Source organism: Schistocerca gregaria, chromosome 1 (assembly GCF_023897955.1).
Source record: "Schistocerca gregaria isolate iqSchGreg1 chromosome 1, iqSchGreg1.2, whole genome shotgun sequence".
Taxonomy (NCBI): domain Eukaryota; kingdom Metazoa; phylum Arthropoda; class Insecta; order Orthoptera; family Acrididae; genus Schistocerca; species Schistocerca gregaria.
Window position 1 is genome coordinate 651,952,854 of NC_064920.1, and position 26,088 is coordinate 651,978,941.

At 42.7% G+C, this 26,088-nt stretch overlaps 1 protein-coding gene across 1 annotated transcript; it reads left to right on the top strand.

Annotated features, from left to right (window-relative positions):
- Window positions 1-337: 337 nt before the first annotated feature.
- Window positions 338-23,815, top strand: LOC126300575 (facilitated trehalose transporter Tret1-like). The gene is made up of 3 exons (XM_049991680.1): window positions 338-389; window positions 14,352-15,382; window positions 23,308-23,815. Exons 1-3 carry the CDS (start codon window positions 344-346, stop codon window positions 23,647-23,649), a joined length of 1,419 nt encoding a protein of 472 aa, XP_049847637.1. The 5' UTR covers window positions 338-343; the 3' UTR covers window positions 23,650-23,815.
- The last annotated feature ends 2,273 nt before the right edge of the window (window positions 23,816-26,088 follow it).

The following is a 26,088-nucleotide window of genomic DNA, read 5'->3' on the forward strand; positions in this document are numbered from 1 at the left end:
GTCGAGAGCATCTATGCATTACATTTGACTGAGTTTCACTGATAACTTGTTAATCTCTGTCATTAATAAGTTGTCAGCTGCGACAATCCTTGTCACTTCAAATGAAGGCTATAAGCTATCAGAACAACTGATCTTGAGCCAATAAGACTGACTCACCGAAGACTCGCAAAGTTTTCGTTGTAAGATAACTGCCCTTTCACGTCCTAAATGAATTTACCGCGACTGATTAGCAATTTATCTGAAGATCAGTTAAGCTCAAAATCTCGTTTATATAAGGTGAAGACAGTTGTAAGTCAGTGTAGAGCATCACTTTTCCGACTGTTGTGTAAAATTAACAGACAACATGCCTAAGAGCAGTCGTCTTATGCAGTATGTGGTCGCTGCAACAGGTAAATAAGCACATCAACATTCTGTGTCTGTGTATGTGTCTGCGCAGTTCTTAAATTTTGGATACCGTTAGAATACTTCGGGACAAACAAGGGGTACATTGTTATACTGTTGTCGTTCGGCTTTATGGAGTGCAACAAATTGTGTCGGGAAAAGAGCTGTTTAAATTAGTGTGGAATATCAAGGTTCAGTCTAACATCTCGTCCAAATTAGGGGTGATCTGAAGCCGTATACCGGCTCATTAGAATAACGAATAGAGCGTGGTCTATTTAAGGAGTAGGTACAGTTACAGGGAAACTACCTGCACATCTGTATAGTCAGAGGAGTGTCTCAGCCTCTCTCCTCTAGAACGTGAATTCGGTGTCTTAATCGCCGCACCATCTTCTCCGATAACTTCAGTTGCAATGGTCGGAATCTGATTCGTTTTGCGTGATAGCAAATTCAGATATTATAGGCAGCTAACACCTCGAGTAAATGGAAACCAAACACGGCACACATTCCGTACGACACGTATATCTGTACCGATGTACGGGACAGTCACAAACGTAATTACGTGTAACTTACCTTTGAGATTGAACGAGGTGAGTTGATGTTAAGTCAAGAATGCATTTAAGGCGACAAAGGCGCCGCTATCAGCGTCTCACTAAGTCTGAACGAGAACATGTAATATGGCTACGACGAGCTGCATGTTCCTTTTGCGGTATTTCAGAAAGACTTGGCAGGGATGTAGCCACTATACATGATTCTAGTAGCGATGAACAGGGAAATGGACGGTTTCAAGAAGATCGGGCCACATGGCGCTACCGAGACGGAACACGATCGTGTTCGGCGTATGGCTCTGGCGCACCGTATTGCATCTGCAGCAACAATTTCACCACATTTACACAACGAGGTGTTACAAATCGGTTACTTCAAAGACAGCTCCAAACCATAAGCCCTGTAATGTGCATCCCACTGATCCCAAACCATCACCATTTGTGACCTCGGTGGGTCAAACGAGAGCTCATTGGAGAGCAAGGTGAAGGTCTGTTGTGTTTTATGATGACTGCTGGTTCTGCCCTGGTATCAGTAATTGTCGTGTTTTGTTTAGAAGAAGGCCAGTTAAGGGCCTGCAACCAAACTGTTTGCATGCTAGACAGATAGGCCCTACACATGGAGTTATGGTCTGGGATGCGATTTCGTATGACAGCAGGAGCAGCTTCGTGGTTAACTCACGTATGCTTCAAATTTCTACGTCAGTCTGGTGAATCGACTTGCTGTGCTGTCTTTCGTGAACAGCATTCTATGGTGTGTTTTCCAGCAGGATAACGCTTGCTCACTTACCACTCTTATAGCCTAACATACTCTACAGTGCGTCGACATGATGCCTTGGCCTGTTAGCTCACCAGATCTGTCTTCAGTTGAGCACAAATGGAAAATCATCGGACAACAACTCCAGCGTCATCCACAACCAGTATTAATCGTTCCTGCATTGACCAACCAAGTGCAACAGGCATGAAACTCCACCCCACAAACTGACATCCGGCTTCTGTAAAATACAACGCAAGCAGGTTTGCATGCTTGCACTCAAAATAGTTGCGCTTAATCGGTCATTAATGTACCACCATTTCGCATTTGCAAATGGTTTAAGTCGCGCTTACATAATCCCGTTATCTTCCAATATGTATGACTTAAACATGTCACCTAGACGCATTCCCGAAATTTCATTACTCTGCTTTAATTACTTCTGGTGTTGCGATATATTTCCACCGGTGTATGTATAGTTTAAAGTATAAGAGGTAAAAAAAAGTATTGAAAATATATTTTCTACTATTTGTAATACTTGATAAAGTATAAGGTGTAATTTTTTTTATTGAAAACACATTCTAACTACTTACAGTACTTGTTTGTAACATCATTTTTCATTTCGTTATCCGGGATGTATATGTACAATTTTTTCTAATTTCCTACTCCAGAGCAAGCTACGTACAGTTGACTGTGAGAGGAGCAGGAATCTGAGGTTGACGGCGCAATATTTTAAAGTTTGTCCATGCACTTTGTTCATTGTAAAACGGTAGGCTAATTTGATAGTATATTTCAGTCTTTTAAATTGGAATGGCAGTTCAGTAGAGATCAGTGGTCTTCTGGGGATAAATAGTGTGTGTCCTTTGTACTTTCTAGTCATAAGTTCGGCTTCGATGATGCTATTCGACAGCTGTTTGACGATCATTCTTGTTCCATTACATATTGTTGGTGAATTGAGATTTCTGAGTAGTATAATCGGAGATCCAGTTTTAAGTGGAAGGCAGTGCAATGGCATTTCTGGAACTTCCAAACAGTTTAGAAATTCTGTAGAAATACTCATACATTCTTCAACGTGAACCATCGTGCTGATCGACTTGCATATTCTCCCTTCACTGGAATTTGGTTTAAATATTAAAGTTGATATCGTCGACAGTATTATTTTTAAGTTGCCAAAATTGATCGTTCCAATAGACAGTCCGAATTGGTATAGTTGTGAACAATGGTTGGATAAATTTAGTAATGAGTTTGTTTTCAGCAGTGTCTATATTGCAGAAATCACTGTTGAGTTTAATGAGGCAGCTCGTTTGGTCAGTAGGATATGTGCCTTAATCTAACTGTAAAACTTGATGAGCAAAATGTGCCGCTGTTTCGTCTTTCGGTAGTTCAAATCTCATATTTTTCGGTAGTCGCGGTATTCGTATGTGTGGCCAGAGATGTGATTTTTTGTAAGCATGCACTGATCTCCTCTGCTGGTGTTGATTTGGGGATAACTGGAAGCGTTTGTCGAATATCTCCTGAGAGTATGTGTAGAGCTCCTCCCTTCATTTCAGAGTTTCCTCGCAGGTCTTGTAATGTTCTGTCCACGGCTTCGAGTGATTTTTTATGCGCCATTGAGCATTCGTCCCAAAAGAGAATTTTAGCTTGCTTTAGAAGTTCACACCGTCCAGATGCTCTTTCGATTTTACATACCGAGAACTGTTCTTCAGCTGTATTCAACGGTGTTGTAGGGCGGAATGAGCAGTTCGTCCTCTTTCCATAGGTGTGGCTGCAATGTCGGATGATACCAGTTCAAGCGCGATATATGATATTTCCACCAACAACAGTTTTATTAGAAAAGTTCTCCGCCTGATGTGTCCAAGTAAATAATTCCGCCAGTATTGTTGTCTATCCGGTCCATAATAATGTATCCCGAGTGTTCCAGACTATTCTCGAATATTCCAGAACATCCCGGATCATTGTGGAACGTTCCGGTACATTCTGGAATGTTGTGGAATGCTCTCAAATACTCTCGAATGTTCTGGAATATTCTCGAATACTCTCGAATGTTCTAGAATGTCCTAGAAATTTCCGGATGGCGAAACTTTCCAACCCTTATGTCTCCCGGATCATTGTGGAACATTCCGGAACATTCTGGAATGTTGTGGAATGTTCTCAAATACTCTCGAATGTGCTGGGATGTTCTCGAATACTCTCGAATGTTCTAGAATGTCCTAGAAATTTCCAGATGGCGAAACCTTCCAACCCTTATTTCTCCAAAAGCACGTCCTTCAGGTAAAAGCGTTACCCTTCTTCATGGATGGGGATAGAGGGGTACCATACCATATAATTCCCGTGATCGTACAGCCACGCGTTTCTCCGCTTTAGAGGCATGCACAATGTACACTTATGTAATACATCTTTATTAAAGGGGGCAGGTTTATTGCAACGATCTTGGAAAGTTCCTGACAATTTACTTCAAATTTTTACACGATAGTCTAGTAAATATTCGGACAGACATAGGCCATATATTTTAATGTTATTAGAGGAAAAATTTCGTTAAAAAAGCCTCGAAACTTTCTTGACCAGTTTACTTCACTTCTCACACGATGCTCTAAAAAACGTTCAGACGGACACACACCATATATTTTTAAACATGTATGCATACTGTATAAGTAAAAGTCATTAACACTTTTAAAAGTCTCGAAAAGTACTTGCCCGATTTACTTCAAATGCTACAAAAGAAACGTTGTTAGCATAAATCTCGAAAGCTTCTTGACTGATTTTGTTCCAGTGTTTAGAGAATTCTGTTATAAACTTTCAGACGGACGTAGGCTACATGTTTTTTAATATATACACTGAAGCGCAAAGAAACTGGTACAGGCACGCGTATTCTAATACAGAGATATGTAAACAGGCAGAATACGGCGCTGTGGTCGGCAACGCCCGTATAAGAGAACAAATGTCTGGCGCAGTTGTTAGATCGGGTACTGGTGCTACAACGACAGGTTATCAAGATTTAAGTGAGTTTGAACGTTCTGTTTAAGTCGGCGCACGAGCTATGGGACACAGCATCTCCGAGGTAGCGATGAAAGGGGGACTTGCTCTTACTACTGTTTCACGAGCGTACCGTCAACGTCAGGAATCAAGTAAAACATAAAATCTCTGACGTTGCTGCGGCCAGAAGAAGATTTTACAAGAACGGGACCAACGACGACTGAAGAGAGTCTTTCAACGCGACAGAAGTGCAATCCTTCCGCAAATTGTTGCAGATTTCAATGATGTGCCATCAACAAGTGTCAGTGTGCGAACCATTTAACGAAATATCATCGATATGGGCGTTCGGGGCCGAAGCCCCATTTGTCCAACCTTGATGACTGCACGACACAAAGCTTAACGCCTGGCCTGGGCGCGTCAGCATTGACATTAGACTGTTGATGGCTGGAAATATGATGCCTGGTCTGACGAGGCACGTTTCAGATTGTATCGAACGGATGGACGTGTGTGCGTGTGGAGACCACTTGATGAATCCATGGACTCTGGATGTCCGCAGGTGACTGTTCAAGCTGGCAGAGGCTCTGTAATGGGGTGGGGCGTGTGCAGCTGGATTAATACGAGCCCCTGATACATCTAGATACGACTCCGACAGGTGACACGTACGAAAGCATCCTGCCTGGTTTCCTGAATCCATTCGTGTCCATTGTGCATTCCGAAGGATTTGCAGCAGGACAACGGGGCACCCCACACGTCCATAATTGCTACAGAGTGGCTCCAGGAACACACTCCTGAGGTTAAACACTTCTACTGACCATCAGACTTCCTAGACATGAACGGAATTGAGCACATGTGGGGTGTCTTGCAACGTGCTTTTCAGAAGAGATCTTCACCCCCTCGTGCTCTTACGGCTTTAGGGACAGTCCTGCAGGATTCGTGGTGTCAGTTCCCTCTGGGACTACTTCAGATATTAGTCGAATCCATGGCACGCCGTGTTGCGGCACTTCTCCGTGCTTGCGGGGGCCCTATACGATTTTAGGCAGGTGTACCAGTTTGTTTCGCTCTTCAGTGTACCATAAATAAATAAATATCTAATAAGTAAAGGAGAAACGCTAGCAAAAAAGCACCAAAAGTTCTTGAGCAGTTTATTTCCAATTTTTATACGAGACTCTAATAAACTTTCGGACCGACATTGGCTGCATATTTTTTTTGTTTCACATACAGGTATACTTCTTCTTGTTATACATAATTATAAAAAATAATTGTACACACAACAGTGTGCTGTTTGTTTTCTTCATCGCAGTCGATCTTAAGAAGAAAAAGGGCTTATCGACTTACGATTATAGTGCTACTGTGGAATGTGAATGATATTAAACTTTGCAGTCCTACCCATTCACAGATTAAAACTACGAGAAACGTTGTTACTGAAGCTGCCATCCTGACAGATCCGGCAGCAGGAGACGTTTCTCGTAACCCGTATACCAATGATTCCAACCGATCTACCCAGGCATTTTAGGACCTATATACAATTCCCATTCATATTTATCAGTTGCGAAGTATTGCCAGGTTCGCTAGTATTAATCAAAAGACGTAGATACAATTAATTTCAAATTTTTGTGAGTCGAACAAGTGTCAAGAGTACAAGGCGGTAGAAGGATATTCGTTGTTACAAAAAGACGATCTTGTTACAGAGTAAGCTGAAATGACGATCTGTCGATCTATTACACTCATACTTACACTTTTATCGTGAAATAATCAGCATTAAGTGTTCATGTGTTATTCTTCACTTCAGTGTCACTGTAAGAAAGTAAATATCCGATGCTGCGTAGAGCCGACAGACAATACGAGTATTACTCTCTGCGCTCTAGCATTTGTGTCTTGGTCATACAAATTTCCGATTACCTTGCATTTCTGTCTCGAGCATATGGGAAATCAAATAATTCATTAAAGCTTCCACATGGGGATGGGGGTGAAGATTGAGAAGTATATCGCCCACTCTTCATTTTCAGTAATACGGAAGTTTGCATTTCTACCAATAAAATACCGTGATAAGATATACTCTATTGCCATTGACGGTGGTATTGATTTATTAGGCTACAAATATTTAGATACTGACAGATGTCTGTTTTTCATAATCTTCTTTCAACGAGTGAGTTCAAAGATAAATCTATGAAGCTGAAACGCATACTTGAAGTTGTCTAGCTTTCCAAGGATTTGTCACACTACACTTTAATTAGACTAAATATCCGTCGTGTATGACTTGACTATTTGCGCAATATGCTGGTTTCAAGTAGTTTTCAGTGCCTCCTTGTGTACGTGCAATACTTGTATCATTGCCCTTTGGCTTAACTGCATTGGACGGAAAGTCCTTCGCTTCATTGATGCTCTGACGTGCAATTTGTGTGCAAGATGAATGCTTGTCGCAGTAACTAATTACATCTAAAAAGTGATGTATTGGTTCGAGAAGTACGTCGGCGTGGTGCTTTGGTGGTAAATCTGGTGCCTGGAAATGGAGAAGTCACGGCATCGAATCCTGGTCGGACCAGGGAAATTTACCGTCTAACTTTAATCTGTGCCTCACTTCTCAGTGATCTCAGGTATCTTCAGAAACGACAAGTTAAACTGGAAATCCCCTTTTCCCATCTGGGTAACTGGAGTACATGGAGACACGCAAGACGCCAAAGTTGGGTCCAATTAAAAACTTGCACCCGACCATTGGCCCGCATTAAATCATTTAATTATCGTTGCGTATTTACAGTGCCATTTGATATCGATGCAATTTATCCTTTTATATCAAAGATATCACTCTACTAGGACCTATTTAGAAATATGCCCATGAATGTGTTGACAAAGTTACAGAGATGCTGGGTTAAAATGGTTTTTATAACCTTCCTGAGTTTAAGTAATATAATGAATTATACGCTTTCGCTTTTAGCTAAATATCTTAAAGTTGCGGATCCAGACTGATATAAGTCAATACTGTCTAGTGCACATCGACGGCGTACAGTGTACCAATACTTCAATGAAACTTCTTTAAGACATAGAGGAGACTGTTTTCACCGTATTGTCACAGTCATATGGATAAGAAAGCTTCAGAGGGTTTTATCAGTCTCACAAATCCTCAGGTCCATATCGAGGCCTTTATCGCTGACTGATGAGAACTGTTTTGAAGTGGTGGAAGATAAAATGAATCAGAATATTTATGACCATTAGAACCTCCAGTTCCCATCATTGTCCAACACCCTATTAACGTGTAAATCTTTGTTCGATTGGGACCAATAGTCTCTGTAAAAGGAAAAGAACATGACACGAGTCGTGCCTAGCAGTGCAAAGAAATAAAAGGCCGCGTTACTAATCGATATTAAAACCACGTGGCAAGTCGATTTTTTAAATACTGCGTATTTCAGTTACAGATCGACTGTTCCAGTCTCCCAGGAAATTAATAATGTTTGTTTCCTCCACCCTAAGGTAAGGTTGAAATATACGTATCGTCTGGCACTGACAAGTGATTTGGAACACATTAGTTTCAAAAGCTTATGATGGAGAAATAGCAATAATATATGCCAAAATAGAGGAATTGATAAAATAAGTTCAGAGGGATGACAATTTCTCGTCGTAAACGGTTGGAATGTTATTGTAGTAAAGAAACTGAACGCAAAGTTGTCAGGGAATATGAACTGGAAAAAAGGATGGTGGAAGACTGCTAGAGTTTTGTCGTAGGTTTCAACTGGACGTAGCGAATGCCCTTTTCCAAAATAACAAGAGAAGAAGGTATACTTGCTTAAGGCTACGATACACAAAGACGAATCAACTAGACTAAATTATCGTTCGAAGATTATCGTTCGACAAAGGTTTAAATATCAAATCACGTACTGCTTAGCATATTAGATGCGGGTAAGACTCACAACATAGGCTAGTACCAACTTGCAGCACGCTGACATTCAAAATTAAAAAGAGAAAAGAGTATATGATGATACAGAATACTGAAAACTGATGACAAGTGAGACCATATAAAATTTCTCTAGGTCTATGACCAATGAGCTAAGCAAAAGCCCCAAGAATAGTTCAGTAGTAGAGAAGTGAAACAAAATAAAAAAGAAAATGATAAAAGCAGGAAAGGATCCTTAAGTGAAGGCGGAGGGACGAAAGCCATGGATAACCCAGGAAATACACGAGCTAACGGGTAGAAGAAGAACAGATAAGAATCTTAACAATGATTCTGGGTGGAAGCTGTGTGGATTGTTTAAGAATGAAGTTAATACGAAAGATAACTAGGCAATTTAGGAATTGATGATATTTAGAGAGGTCAGATTGTATGAAAAGCCGATGAGGCGAACAGAAAGGTTAAACGTAACTTCGGGGCAGTTAAATACATGGTGTCAGACAAGAGGTGGAGATGGAGAACCATTGTTAGAAGTGACAGATTAAAATAAGACGGATGGAAAAAGTAATTAAGCTGTTCATTATTTAACAAGTGATTTCTATAACTGTCAACACATTTATCCCATTGTGAGACAAGATGGTCAAACCTCCATACAATTCCTATCTCTCCCCATGCGATTTCCATATTTTGGGACCCCTAAAGAAAGACAGTCATGGCTTCGGAGGAAGAGACGCGCCTGAATACGATGACGGTTCCTTGGACAACCATAAACATTTTGTCTTCAAAGCATTTACCGCCTTGTCCCACAGTGGGATAATTGTATTACCTGTTACAGCGATTACTTTTCAAGTAATATGCTACTTAATTTTTCTCCATTTGTCTCGTTATCATTTGACTGCTCCTTATAAGTTGGTAAGAAGGGCAGACAGACAGAAGAGTGCTCTGTACGATGGAGAATAACTGACTCAAAGTCTAACAGAAGAGGAGGAGGAAGTTGACGAGAGAGAAAGAGTGATACAGTACCACTGTCAGAATTTCATAGAGCAGACTGTCATAAGTGGTGTAAAAGGAAGAGGTTAATTTTAGCACTGTTTTTTAAAAACGTTGAGTTCTAAGCCGGTGCAGTTCTACTTGTTTTCCTGAAACGATGATACTTACTTTGCACTGCACAGAAACATATCACCAGTGTAAGATGTATGGAGCATAGCAGCCTTTCCTCACTTCCTAGTACACTTTTTAATCGCCTGTTACCATACTTTTATATCTCGAGTCCAACAATATCTCTACCACGTCCCTCAGAAACCTGAAATAAATCTAATTTCTCAATGTAAGAATTAATTTACAGAAACACTCTATTATCAGAAACGAAAACTGTTACATCTGGGAAAAGATAACATGCGGAAAAAGTAGACTAATAATAGTGTTTCTCATTAAAGTGATTCTATTGTTTCTATACTGTTTCTCTTCAGACAGACCAACCTAGAGAAGAGAGATAACTGCAGATATTGTTAACAATAGTACCTTAATATGTACCCACCTCAGTGTGTTAGTCGGTTTTTCCTCTGCGTCTAACAGTCTCCCCCAAAACACGTCACATAATTTACTACCTAACGTTTTCTGCATGGTCGTAATGCACCATCAAGTGGGCCACACCTGTCAGTACCGACTTGCCGTTTTGCGTCCACGTGTCCACACTTCAACACCCGATCTTCTGCCCAGCCGAAAATAATCATTGATGGCTTGCTCTTGCCACAAATACTTGGAGATACTAACCTACCTAAAAACATAGCTTTAATTATAAATCTGTAAATGAAGTAAATACTGACATAATCTTGTTCAGTACACATTCCTCATTCACCAATAAAAATATCTACACTTATTTCACTAACACCCTGTGTAATGACTCTTTCTTCCTTTCTTCTGTCATAAGCTCACCAGACAAAATATTAGTCGCTTTCTTAAAAGAGAAGATTGGTCGCATTTGGAGCCCCGTAGATACTTCAAAACTGGGACGGGCGACTACATGGCTCTTCACCGTGACTCAGTCGTAGCAGTGAAGTGGTTGGTACGTGCCGGTCGATTTTACGGAATCAGTGCAGTAAGATGGGTTGAAGTGAGATGTGACAGAATCCTAAAAGGAAGCTATTACGTTTGGAAGTGCTCATGACCGCATCATGAAGTTGCCCACATTTGTGTGTATAAACGTGGCACATTCAACTTATTTCAAGTAAACAATGTGCCACTCGCAGTCGTTTTATACGATCTAAGAACGAGATCCTAAAAGGGCCTGGAGACGAGTGCCCCCCCCCCCCCTCCCCGTCAATGACAATCAGTTTCACACCCGACAGTATGGCTGAGCGGTTCTAGGCGCTCCAGTCTGGAACCGCGCGACCGCGGTCAGTTAGGTTTAAGTAGTTCTAAGTTCTAGGGGACTCATGACCTCAGATGTTGAGTCCCATAGTGCTCAGAGCCATTTGACCCTTTTTTGAACACCCGATAGTAACTGATGCTGTCAGTCAATGCAGAATCATCTCAATAAGTTTATGCGCGAACATTACCAAGAGAACTTCGTGCTCTGGACATTTGGAGTCAGGTACTTCCTAAAAGTTTTTTGATCACAGCGACCCATAAAACAACAGGTGACCAAACAACACATAAAGTGCATTTACTATGTGACTGGAGATGTGTAGTGTAGTTCGAGGAGTTACAGTGTTGCTCTTTTCAAATGATGCACTGTGCCAAGTGCACCAAGTCTCCAATGAGTCGTTTAAACTGCAGGGTGTGAAGGAAGTGGTTCAGACCGAGGATTAATTTTTACAGCAGAGGTAGAGCCCCTCCACGCCCACACCGGCATGATGGCCAACTCAAAAGGTCTACTGCCATCTCTGCATAAGGCCTAGTTTTCACTAGAGTGAGGTGTCGCAGGATGTGGGTACTGCGATGTTTGCGTACCTCTGGTTAAGGTTAACCATTAATATTCGCTCATCTGGAGATAGATAGGGTCGAAGTCGAACGAAGGGTAGCGGTTTGAAGGGCAGAGGAAAAAAAGTGACAAGGCAAGAATCGAGGGAAAAAAAACCTCTGTGATATTTAGGTCGGGTGGTAAGAGCAGTAGCAGATGTCTCGCTGCCTGCGAATGGTCATGCAAGGGTAGGCTTTGTTAGTAGTGGGTATCATGCATGTCGACACCTTTGACGTTGTGCGGTGCTGTTGCTCGGCGGCCGCACTCTGGGTGCCGGTGTTGAACTCTCGATCAGCGTCAGCAACCTGCAACAGTTAATTTTATCATCGTTTTTGTGTCCGATAGGTAATACATCGTATTAACAGTGTAGGGTGACGTTAGCGATTTGTTTGTGCATCAGTGGGCGAGCTCGTCGGTTTCCCTGCTGTGGCCTGTTGGTCGGTTCTAATGGCAGCTGGTAATTTCCAGTCAACGTTGCTGATATGCAGGGGCTTGCCGACGTCTGTCGCTGGTTGGTGTATGTTAGCTTTCCATAGGTGGTTATGCCCTAGCTAGTAGTGTCTTTGGCCGCTTATACCATAGGTGGAAGCATAAGCGGCCAATGACACTACTAGCTAGGGCATAACCACCTATGGAAAGCTAACATACCCCAACAAACGACAAACGTCGGCAACCCCTGCATATCAGCAACGTTGACTGGAAATTACCAACTGCCATTAGAGGATGATTCTGTGACGTTTTATGTATTGTGGCTTGGACTCACTCTTTCAGGTTAATGAGCACATTAAGCGAAAAGATTATTTCAACATTCTCGCTGAATATGTGTTGCCCCTTGTTCAACATTTTGTAGACGAATATGCTGCGTACACCCACCCACATCCCAAGCCGTGTTGTCAGAGCTGCACGCATACGTTTTTAGTTTAACAAACACTCATTCACCCTCTTGCAAAATGGTTCAAATGGCTCTGAGCACTATGGGACTTAATTGCTGTGGTCATCAGTCCCCTAGAACTTAGAACTACTTAAACCTAACTAACCTAAGGGCACCACACACATCCATGCCCGAGGCAGGATTCGAACCTGCGACCGTAGCGGTCACACGGTTCCAGACTGCAGCGCCTAGAAGGGCACGGCCACTCCGGCCGGCCCACCCTCTCGCATCTTGACATGGCCGCTAAATGGCTCTTAGTCCCATAGAAAAGGTTACGGGCTATTTAAACCATAGCGGGCGAAACTCAGCAACCAATATCGCCGCAGTTTCATAGTTCTATGAGAACTTATCATCAACGAGTGGCTTCAGCTTGAAACGGTATAGCACAAGAAACTTTCGGACTCTGTTTCTCGCTTAATTAATGACATTACCTAAGACTATAAGGGGTGTTACGCCCTATTAACGTTATGTCTTCTTGGGTGCAGGTGACTCCTTTTTTTCGGTTTGCTTGTTATGGTAACTTTTCTCTAAGAAATAGTTATTGTTCTTCCCAAGCGCCATTCGCGAATGGAATAGGCAAAGGGGTGAGAGGAGAAGTCAGTCATAGCAGAAGTACCCTCTACCACACAACCTCTGGTAGATCGCGGAGTATTGGTCTACATGTAGATAAGAGGATGTTCGGAAGTTCTCGTTACTAACTTCCAGGGCTTGTAAAAGGAGAGCCGCGTGGGGTTAGCCGAGCGGTCTAGGTCTCTGCAGTCATAGACTGTGCGGCTGGTCCCGGCGGAGGTTCGAGTCCTCCCTCGGGCATGGGTGTGTGTGTTTGTCCTTAGGATAATTTAGGTTAAGTAGTGTGTAAGGTTAGGGACTGATGACCTTAGCAGTTAAGTCCCACAATATTTCACGCACATTTGAACTTTTTGTTTGTAAAAGGAGAGTGAGTAGATAATATTTTGAATAGGAATCCATGATCGGAAACATACCGTTTCCGAGCTACTTGCGTTTGAAAACATCTTTCAAGGTAGTCATGCAACAGGATAGTCGTGGGGGTGGGGGCTGACGTCGGATCGGCTGGTATCATTTCATTACTGTCCTACCCCTCAGACCTGGATCGAGGCCCGAGGCTCATTCACGTCTCTGTCAGTGATAGACCAATATGGTTGAGTACACGTTTGCTTAGGACGTCGATATGATCCTTCTGTCTGCCAAAGCTCACGGTACTGGAAGCGCGGTTCTTCACCGTTTCCGAGCTACTTGCGTTTGAAAACATCTTTCAAGGTAGTCATGCAGCAGGATAGTCATGGGGGTGGGTGCTGACGTCGGATCGGCTGATATCATCTCATTTCTGTCCTACCCCTCTGGCCTGGATCGAGGCTCATTCATGTCTCTGTCAGTGATAGACCAATACGGTTGAGTATACGTTTGCTTAAGACGCCGATATGATCCCTCTGTCTGCCAAAGCTCACGGTACTGGAAGCGCGGATCGTCACCTTTATCAAGGCCGTTATCCACGATGTCTGATTCCATTGCATACCCTTATCGCTACAATTACGCAATGACTTCGAGAAGGGATACCTTCACCGTCAACAGGAGTGACTGTGCTCCTCCAAGGAGACGCTGTACACTCGAATTGGAAGAGTTCGAACTGCATCACGTATCCTTTCTGTTTATTTGATTATTTATGTAAGGAATTGTAAAATAGGTGATGTACTGGGTCACGCCAAATAAATTAGTTGTAAAAGTGGTCGCGTTACCAATATGTTCTGAAATGGCTGTAACTTGGGAACGGTACGTTTTCGGACATGGGTTCCAATTGAAAAAGTTATCTACTCAGCCTCCTATAAAAGTCCTAGAAGTCTGTAACGGGAATTTCCAAGCACACTGTATTTAGTCGCATGTGCAGCTGACATCGTATTTTTACGTCTTCCTTGCAGCGTCGCTGAGTTACGCGGCCTACGGCACGTTTATGACCTGGCCTTCAACAACGCTCCCTATTCTGCAAGGCGAAGGCTCACCGATTCCACTTACGGCTGACGAGGGCTCTTGGCTCGCATCCATCAACTCGCTGACGATGCTGGTTGGAGTTTTCGGCGCCGGATACTCGGTTGACATCATTGGACGGAAGAAGTTGGTGCTAGCCAGCGCAGTGCCGTTGTTGGCCTGGTGGCTGATGGTCGCCTTCTCCGATTCCTACGGCATGTTGCTCGCAGCTCGAGCCATCGGGAGCATCGGTGGTGGCCTTATTAGCACAGTAATGCCCATGTACTTGTGCGAGGTAGCCGACCCCGATATACGAGGGGTGCTGGTTGCCATCCACCTAGTGCTGATGCAAATGGGAACATTATTCATTTACTGCATAGGGCCCTACTTGCCCATTCCGGTCGTCGCTGGTATCTGCGCTTCTGTCCCTGTCATATTCTTCATAGCCTTTATATGGATGCCGGAGTCACCATACTTCCTTCTCAGCCGGCACAGAGAAAAAGACGCGAAGCGGATCCTTCTTCGGCTGAAGGGAAAACTGAGTCCTGAGGACCTCGACTCGGAACTTACTGTGATGCACGAAACCATACGCCAGAAGAATGAGAGCAAAGGAAAACTGAAAGACTTGTTCACGGTGCCAGTGCATCGTAGAACACTGTTGATAATGACCGGCTTCATCCTGCTTCAGGCGTCCAGTGGTGCAATAGCAATAATGACTTACACTACGTCTATATTCGAGGCAAGTGGGAGCAACCTTGATCCAAACGTATCTTCCATCATCCTGGCTTCAGTTCTGCTCGTCACGAGCGTTGGCGCGTCGTTCATCATTGACCGCTTCGGCCGGCGGACACTCGCTATGGCGTCTCTGATGATATGCAGCGCCTGCCTGACAGCCGAGGGGGCCTACTTCTACGTCAACGAGGTCTATGGTGATGTTAACTCAGCATTCGATTGGCTGCCGCTCGCCGCGTTGATGGGCTTTCAGGTACCGTAATTAAAATTTTCACCGTATTTCCATTATCTGTCTTTTTAGTGCTTCGATGCCACTCCCTCCTCCCCCAACTAATCTCCTCCTACCTCCTGTTTATTATTTAATACGTGCGTTAAACACAAAGGAACATGAACTTAATACTACTCAAACGATTCTGTGTTTTAGACATCCGTCAACGTTTTCATAGTTTCTTACTCTCTGCTCTTAAGTATGGAGAACATCAACAGACGTTCCACAGGTTTTTTTTAGAGTCGCCGTCTTGGCAGACTGCTGTTTATGCCTTGAGTATAATATGCCACTACAAAGAGGAAGATTTCTTGGACAGGTTCTCACATGTTCAAGAAATATTCTTCATTGTAGGTCGATTACACAGTCATTGTTCCTTAATACAATTAAAAACCATTCTGCTCCTAGTACTGCCGATCATTAATATCTGCGCGATATCTCAAGAGGCTTACAGCAACCGGTGAAGATCCCTGTCCTTTCATATTCACTGCAGATACATAGACTATACATATACAATCTGTCAAAATTTCACAAGTTTCAGGACTGATAATAATTAAAGTAATTAACCTTTTATGTGGCAATATCCATCAGATGTACCACTTCATCTTCATTAGTCGTTAAAATATGTTTGGCGAGGCATTCTACACACAATGTCGCATAACATTTTCATATACTGCGTTGTACACTTCCTTGAAAGATGTGTCACAGGCTGTTAACTAGCCGCTTAATCAGATGCTGAGTTCCTCTGTACCCACAAACATGCTTCATATGCCATCGTGCGGTGCGTGGTGGACGACTTGCTGCGGATCCCAAACATTCGAGCAGTACTCAAGAACGGGCGGCGCTTGAGCTCTAAGCGGGCTCCTTTATAAATGAACCACATTATCCTAAAATTCTCCCAACAACCGAAACCGACAATTCCCTACTACAATCCTAACATGCCCGCTCCATTCATATCACTTTGCAATCTTACGCCGAGATATTTAATCGCCATTACTGTGTCGAACAGCACACAACTAATGCTGTACTCGATCATTACGGCTTTGTCTTTGCTACCCATCCGCATTAACTTAGATTTTTCTACATTCAGAGATAGCTGTCACTCATCGCACCAACTAGAAATTTTGTTTAAGTCATGTTGTATCCTCCTATGGTAATTCCACCACGGTACGTTCCCGTACACGACAGTGTCATAAGAAAACAGGCACATATTGAAGTTCACCCTGTGCGCCAGACAATTTATGTATGTAGAAAATAACAGCGAAACTATCACACTTTTCTGGATCTGATGAACACTCACCTTCAAAGGGATCTGTTACTTGAGGATCTTCAAGCCACTCAGATACACTACGTGATCAAAAATATCCGGACACCCCCAAAACATACGTTTTTCATATTAGGTGCTTTGTGCTGCCACCTACTGCCAGGTACTCCATACCAGCGACCTCAGTAATCATTAGACACGTGAGAGTGCAAAATTGGGCGCTTCGCGGAACTCACGGACTTTGAACGTGGTCAAGTGCTTGGGTGTCACTTGTGTCATACGCAATATTTCTACACTCCGAGACATCCCTAAGTCCACTGTTTCCGATGTGATAGTGAAGTTGAAACGTTAAGCATACAGGCCGACCTCGTCTGTTGACTGTCAGAGATCGCCAACAATTGAAGAGGGACGTAACGTGTAATAGGTACACATCTATCGAGAGTTGTAGAATTTTGGAACACGTATTATGTTTGAGTATAATGACTTTTCTGGAGACTAGAAATATACTCTGTAGGAATCAGCATGGGTTCCGAAAAAGACGGTCGTGTGAAACCCAGCTCGCGCTATTCGTCCACGAGACTCAGAGGGCCATAGACACGGGTTCACAGGTAGATGCCGTGTTTCTTGACTTCCGCAAGGCGTTTGACACAGTTCCCCACAGTCGTTTAATGAACAAAGTAAGAGCATACGGACTATCAGACCAATTGTGTGATTGGATAGAGGAGTTCCTAGATAACAGAACGCTGCATGTCATTCTCAATGGAGAGAAGTCTTCCGAAGTAAGAGTGATTTCAGGTGTGCCGCAGGGGAGTGTCATAGGACCGTTGCTATTCACAATATACATAAATGACCTGGTGGATGACATCGGAAGTTCACTAAGGCATTTTGCAGATGGTGCTGTGGTGTATCGAGAGGTTGCAACAATGAAAAATTGTATTGAAATGCAGGAGGATCTGCAGCGAATTGACGCATGGTGCAGGGAATGGCAAATGAATCTCAATGCAGACAAGTGTAATGTGCTGCGAATACATAGAAAGATAGATCCCTTATCATTTAGCTACAAAATAGCAGGTCAGCAACTGGAAGCAGTTAATTCCATAAATTATCTGGTAGTACGCATTAGGAGTGATTTAAAATGGAATGATGATATAAAGTTGAGTGTCGGTAAAGCAGATGCCAGACTGAAATTCATTGGAAGAATCCTAAGGAAATGCAGTCCTACATCAAAGGAAGTAGGTTACAGTACGTTTGTTCGCCCAATGCTTGAATACTGCCAACAGTGTGGGATCCGTACCAGATAGGGTTGATAGAAGAGATAGAGAAGATCCAACGGAGAGCAGTGCGCTTCGTTACAGGATCATTTAGTAATCGCGAAAGCGTTACGGAGATGATAGATAAACTGCAGTGGAAGACTCTGCAGGAGAGACGCTCAGTAGCTCGGTACGGGCTTTTGTTAAAGTTTCGAGAACAACCTTCACCGAAGAGTCACGCAGTATATTGCTCCCTCCTACGTATATCTCGCGAAGATACCATGAGGATAAAATCAGAGAGATTAGAGCCCACACAGAAGCATATCGACAATCCTTCTTTCCACGAACAATACGAGACTGGAATAGAAGGAAGAACCGATAGAGGTACTCAGGGTACCCTCCGCCACACACCGTCAGGTGGCTTGTGGAGTATATATGTAGATGTAGATGTAGATGTAGATCATCACACAGGAATTCCAAACTGCATCAGGATCTACTGCAAGTACTATGACATTTAGACGGGAGGTGAGAAAACTTGAATTTCATAGTCGATCGGCTGGTCATAAGCCACACATCACGCCATTAAATGCCAAACGACGCCTCACTTGGTGTAAGAATCGTAAATATTGGACGCCAGAGCATTGGAAAAACGTTGTGTGGAGTGACGAATCACGGTACACAATGTGGTGATCCAATGGCAGGGTGTGGGTATGGCGAATGCCCGGTGAACGTAATCTGCCAGGCCTACATTGATGTTTTAAGCACCTTCTTGCTTACCACTGTTGAAGAGCAATTCGGGTATGGCGATTGAATCTTTTAACACTATCGAACACTTGTTCATAATGCATGGTCTGTGGCGGCGTGGTTACACGACAATAACGTCCCTGCAATGGACTCACCTGTACAGAGTCTTGACCTGAATCCTATAGAAAACCTTTGGGATATTTTGGAACGCCGACTTCGTGAAAGGCCTCACCGAACGACCTCGACACCTCACCTCAGTGCAGCACTCCGTGAGGAACAGGCTGCCATTCCCCAAGAAACCACCCAGCACCTGATTGTACGTATGCCTGCGAGAGTGGAAGCTGTCATCATGGTCAAGGGTGGGCCAACACTTGGCTCAATAATCATGAAAGATGGTTGTATACATGCAAGAACCTTGGAGATACTAAAAGGTTTCATATAGAATACATAATGGGAAGACAGAGATTTAGGAACCAGATTTTAAAGTGTAAGACATTTCCAGGGGCGGATGTGGACTCTGACCACAATCTATAGTTTATGAACTGTAGATTAAAAATGAAGAAACTGCAAAAAGGTGGAAATTTAAGGAGATGGGACCTGGATAAACTGAAAGAACCAGAGGTTGTACAGAGTTCCAGGAAAAGCGTAAGGGAAGAATTGACAGGAATGGGGGAAAGAAATACAGTAGAAGAAGAATGGGTAGCTTTGAGGAATGAAATAGTGAATGCAGCAGAGGATCAAATATGTAAAAAGACGAGGGGCTAGTAGACATCCTTGGGTAACAGAAGAGACACTGAATTTGATTGATGAAAGGAGGAAATACAAAAATGCAGTAAGTGAAGCAGGCAAAAAGGAATACAAACGTCTCAAAAATGAGATCGACAGGAAGTGCAAAATGGCTAAGCAGGGATGGCTAGAGGACAAATGTAACGATGTAGAGGCTTATCTCACGAGGGGTAAGATAGATACTGCATACAGGAAAATTAAAGAGACCCTTGGAGAAAAGAGAACCACTTGCATGAATATCAAGAGCTCAGATGGAAACCAGTTGTAAGCAAAGAAGGGAAAGCAGAAAGGTGGAAGGAGTATTTGGACGGTCTATACAGTGGCGATGTTCTTGAGGACAATATTATGGAAATGGAAGAGGAGGTGGATGAAGATGAAATGGGAGATATGATACTGCGTGAAGAGTTTGGCAGAGCACTAAAAGACCTAAGTCGAAACAAGGCCCCGGGAGTAGCCAACATTCCATTAGAACTACTGACAGCCTTGGGAGCGCCAGGCCTCACAACACTCTACCATCTGGTGAGCAAGATGTATGCGACAGGCGAAATTCACTCAGACTTCAAAAAGGAAATAATAATTCCCATTCCAAAGAAAGCAGGTGTTGACAGATGTGAAAATTACCGAACTATCAGTTTAATAAGTCACAGCTGCAAAATACTAACGCGGATTCTTTACAGACGAATGGAAAACTGGTAGAAGCTAACCTCGGGGAAGATCAGTTTTGATTCCGTAAAAATGTTGGAACACGATAGGCAATACTGACCCTAAGACTTACAAGTATCTTAGAAGAAAGATTAAGAAGAGGCAAACCTACGTTTCTAGCATTTGTAGACTTAGAGAAAGGCTTTGACAAAGTTGACTGGAATACTGTCATTAAAATTCTGAAGGTAGCAGGGGTAAAATACAGGGAGCGAAAGGCTATTTGCAATTTGTACAGAAACCAGATGGCAGTTATAAGAGTCGAGGGGCATGAAAGGGAAGCAGTGGTTCGGAAGGGAGTGAGACAGGATTGTAGCCTCTCTCCAAGCTATTCAATCTGTATAAGGAAACAAAAGAAAAGTTCAGAGTAGGTATTAAAATTCATGGAGAAGAAATAAAAACTTTGAGGTTTTGCCAATGACATTGTAATTCTGTCAGAGACAGCAAAGGACTTGGAAGAGCAGTTGAACGGAATGGACTGTGTCTTGAAAGGAGGGTATACGATCAACATCAACAAAACCAAAACGAGGATAATGGAATGTAGTCGAATTAAATCTGGTGATGCTCAGGGAATTAGATTAGGAAATGAGACACTTAAAGTAGTAAATGAGTTTTGCTATTTGGGGAGGAAAATAACTGATGATGGTCGAAGTAGAGAGGATATAAAATGTAGACTGGCAATGGCAAGGAAAGCGTTTCTGAAGAAGAGAAATTTCTTAACATCGAGTATTGACTTGAGTGTCAGGAAGTCGTTTCTGAAAGTATTTGTATGGAGTGTAGCCATGTATGGAAGTGAAACATGGACGATAAATAGTTTGGACAAGAAGAGAATAGAAGCTTCCGGAATGCGGTGCTACAGAAGAATGCTGAAGATTAGGTTGGTAGATCACATAACTAATGGGGAGGTATTGAATAGAATTGGGGAGAAGAGATCGGTTGGTAGGACATGTTCTGAGGCATCAAGGGATCACCAGTTTGATACTGGAGGGCAGCGTGGAGGGTAAAAATCGTAGAGGGAGACCAAGAGATGAGTACAATAAGCAGATTCAGAAGGATGTAGGCTGCAATAGGTACTGGGAGATGAAGAAGCTTGCACAGGGGAGCTGCATCAAACCAATCTCAGGACTGAAGACCACAACAACAACAACAACATATTGAATTCCAGCAGTATCGATAGAGGGCGCCACGAACTTGTAAGTCATTTTCAGCCAGGTGCCCGGATACTTTTGATCACACAGTGTATTTGGGAGCCTAAACCACATGCTCGCACCTTTGGTAAAAGTGTGCAGTCGAACACCACGCCAAATTATTTTCGGAAATCTAAGAATATGGAATCCTCCTGTTCCCTTCATGCACAGTTCACAGGATATCATTTGAGAAAGCGACAAATAAGTTTCGTACGAGCGATGCTTTCTAAAACCGTCTTGATTCGTGGACAAAGGATTTTCTGTCTCAAGGAAACTTGGTACACTAAGTTCTGTCAGACTCTCTGAGAAATAATGTTTACCCGTGCTAATATGACAGTAACGTTTATCCCCTAAATAACAGCCCATTTATAACGTGTTACACAGTCATTAACAGACACGTGTTACTTGCATATTCGTGTGTAAGTAGGCAAGTCCAGTGACATGTCTTTAACCTCCTACGGTACATCGCAAGGCCTTCTGAGTTGCATTTCACAGTAAGAATGACCACTATAATAGGTCTCTAGAAATATCCCTCCTTGACTCTTGTCACACAAATAAAATATTTTTATCTCTTCCAATAACGCTTAAATATTGTGTACGAAAGATTCGAACAGTGTGTATGTACGATTTAGCTAACACATACTCTCCATTTATTACCCTCAGAATGCTCTGTGCCAGTCTCTAACTTCCAGCGCTAATCTACTCTGTCATGCCCATAGCCAGTCTCTAACTTCAAGCGCAAATGTTCTCTTTCGAATAATTGTAAACTTTTCTTTCACTACCCCGAATACAAATGAAGACTTCTAAATCCCAGACTCTCATTCCAATTTGTATATCTCCCACTTTTATAACACTCGATACATAGCCCAGTATAAGCTGGTTCCGTATGTGTGGCTCGTTTTCTATTTCTGCTTTCAGTGTAATGTGTCAGCTAATATTAGTTGCCACTGTGTGTGTGTGTGTGTGTGTGTGTGTGTGTGTGTGTGTGTGTGTGCGTGTGTGTGGTAATGTGTAAACTGAAAGTGAACGGGGAAAAAGGAAAGGGAAAGGAAAGGCCTACTAATAGCTCCATCGGGACTTTATGCGGTATCAGTGGCGACGAGTAAAAATGTGTACCGGACCGGAAATCGAACCCAGAATCTCCTGCTTACCAGTAGCGTTTAGCACTGCTCCAACAGTAAATAGTGTTTATCATACTTGCGCGGACTATCTTGCCACGCCTGTCGGCCAGCCCACACACATTCCGCCCTAGCGAAACTTACCTGCAGTCCCCATCCATGTCCCCCACGCTCGCTACTTTGAGATTCCCGCAGGACGTCGGACATAATTGCGTATCCGCAATGAAGGTGATGGATTCATTGCCCATCGTGCAATATATGTAAAGTAGAGATTTGCAATATGGAGACGGGATGGGCAACAAACGGTGGAAAATGGGCAGCTAAAATGAGATCCGCACTCTCGCACACACACACACACACACACACACACACACACACACGTGTGTGTGTGTGTGTGTGTGTGTGTGTGTGTGTGTTTTAGTACAGAATATCATTTCTACACGTGTGTGTGTGTGTGTGTGTGTGTGTGTGTGTGTGTGTGTGTGTGTGTGTGTGTGTGTGCGAGTAAAGATTCTCATTTCTAGCTGCCCATTTGCCACTGTTTGTTGCCCATCCTGTCTCCATATTGCAAATCTCTACTCTACATTATCTCCTCAACACTCCGTTTTTATATACTTGTTGGTCTATATCTTCTCCTAAAGTGCCCATATCAAAGTAGCCTTTTGCGTCAATTGTGTCTATTGTAGTCTTTTACATTACCTTTTCCTCCATATTTCCTCATTTCTTATGTGATCCAATCTTGATATTCCACCACTCTCCCGTTTTGCTTCTATAAAACACTACATTTGGGATACTTTTATACAGAGCTATCTGGCTGTTTAGAACACTGTGTCTTCCCGGTTTACCAGGCGTCATTCTGTTGCAGGTATCCTTTGGTCTTGGTGCAGGACCGGTGATGTCTCCGATGATTGGGGAAATATACCACGTGTCTGTCAAAGGTGCCGCTGCGTCCATCAACACGACAGTGATAGCGCTGTACGGCTTCTTCCTGAAGAAGATGTTCCAGGTGGTGTCGGACAACGTGGGCGCTTACTGGTCCTTCTGGGGCTTCGCCGTGCTGTGTGTATGCGCCACCGCCTACGTCTACTTCCTCCTGCCCGAAACCAAGGGCAAGACATTTGCGCACATCAATGAGGAACTGGACGCCCGCTTCGGCAAACACCATCCAAAATCCGTCAGTGACACGAAATACGCGGATCCAAAGTGAGGAGATAAGAAAGACAAATTGTATGAACTGTTTGCACGCCGCCCAATATTCGTGATGTTTTCTTGACATCAAGTGAAGCTTTGCATTCTGTGAATGGACTTGCGTATGTAACTGTCTTACATTGCATGTTACTTAGATCTGAAAGAAATAAAGCTTATTTCACATAGCCAAATGTTTTAAAGTGACCGGTGTGTCAAAATATTAATTTATACCAGTACCTCGAAGACTTTGTTATAGGCTTTTCAAAAACTGTAGGGCTGTCTTTCCAAGCAAGGCAAAGATGAAAATATATTTGTGGAACGATCTTGACGCAATTAATACAGATGTATAAATCTCTTTTCATTTACGTTTCCATGGCTATCCTTGGAGACGATTACATCTTACAAGTAGGTATTTTTTCTTGACGTCATCGCTTTCTGTCAGAAAAATAAAGAATAATGTCGGGAGTAAGACAGCGTTCGTCATGTTATTTACACTAAGGTGACAAAAGTCATTCGATAGCGATAAGCGCATATACTGATGGCGGTAGTAGGAAGGAAAGATGATTGAATTAAACGTCCGGTCGACATCGAGGTCATTAGAGACGAAGCACAACCTCCGACTGTGTCAAGGATGGGGAAGGAAATCAGCCGTGCCACTGCAAGGGAACCATCCCAGCATTTGCGTGGAGTGACCTAGGGAATTCACGGAAAGTCTAAATCTGGATGGGCTGATTGCGAGTCCAGTGTGCTAACCACAGCGCCACATCGTTCGGTGATGGCAGTAATATCGTGCACAAAAACTATAAAGGGGCAGTGCGCTGGTAGCGCCGTCATTTGTACTCAGGAGATTAGTGTGAAAAGACTTGTAATGCCCCCTTCCCTTCTATCGACAATATTAGAAATATATGACCGTGTAAGCATATGCCTAAACAATTGGAATAAAATTTTGCTAAGGCTATCTTTCCGAAGATTCAATATAAAGTCGATAAATGAGGGTGAGGTTAACAGCAAGATGCCTTCTAGGACAATTTATTCCATCTACTTAATTACTGTAAAATTTAGTATGGTTGTTCGAAAGGTTTGTGCTATCATTCACGTACTGTGACAACGAGAAGGGGTACCACGTGGATCGGGACAGAATAATAAGAGTTGCTGAAATAATTATAGCTAAAAAAAATAAGGTCGACAGCCCAACTGAAGAGAATTTCTGTTCGGTTGGTGAATTAATGAGCCGAACAGTCAATGTCGAGAATTACTCGAACTCGCGCGGCAACAGAGGGATGCACGCACGTTAGCAAAAACAATTGAAACATATACGTAATAAAGCGAGAAAGAAAATAGTTTGCACTCGAAATATCATTAACTAATAGAGCTGAAATTTTGAAAACATACAAGATAACACTTAGATTAATGGTTGCTTACTGTTGTAAGTGACAATGGCGCTACCACACAATTACGTCTACTATTTTCATATGAATTTTGGAAAATGGCAAAAAAAATAATTAAAAGAAACTCTTTTGACTTCTGAACAGGGATTTAGAAATTGACAATTACTGTATCAAAAGGTGATTATTATTCTTTAGGACGGCTGCAAGTCAAAATGTGAACCAGAACAACAACTTACAATAATCACTGATATTTGCACTCACTAATTAATTGTAGTTAGTACTTTTGTTCATACTGCCAGGAATCATTTTAATTTGATTAGTTGATTTACTATTTGCAACAATTAGATCGCCTCAAATTAATGTTCAAATTTAAAGTTAGTGAGACTGTAATTACTGAATGCTTTAAGTTCAAATCTTTAATCTAACAGAATCATTTAGTTCACAAGGAAAATTAAGTGGTACTGCAATTTTTATTTTTCATAAACGGTTCTCGAATTATTGTAACAATAGGACAGGACAGGAACCTACTTGGTGAATGATTTTAGGAGAACCAAGGGTAAGCAGTTTTCATTAAACTATGGTAATTATTCACTCGCAAAATATCACAAAGGTGAGTAACGCCGTTACAAAACTAGTTGATAATAAGCTGTGACGCAGCAATCTTACTTCAATCCATTCTCGTCGTGACGAAGTTGCTGACGACGATACTGCTGCTGGCGCCTTTCCATGATAATTAGCCAGCGCTGGAGTTATTGGCAATGATATTGGCGTGTCGGGCTCTTGATGTTGCTGCAGCCAATATTTCCACCGCCCACGCTCATCACTTGCCACGTGCCGCTAAACAATCACTTCTCCAGTAAAGCGCACGCCATCCATGCGTCCGAACTTCACCAAGTCTCACATCAGAGTTCTCTCTGTGTAGCGTGCGCTCTGACGTAACATCTTCCCGAGTCCAGAGACGCCGCTACTCCAACGATACTTATTCGTTGACAAAAACGTAACGTTTCCCTAACATACCCTCAGCGATATTTACGTAATATACGTAATTGATTGTGCAGCAAAATAAACGA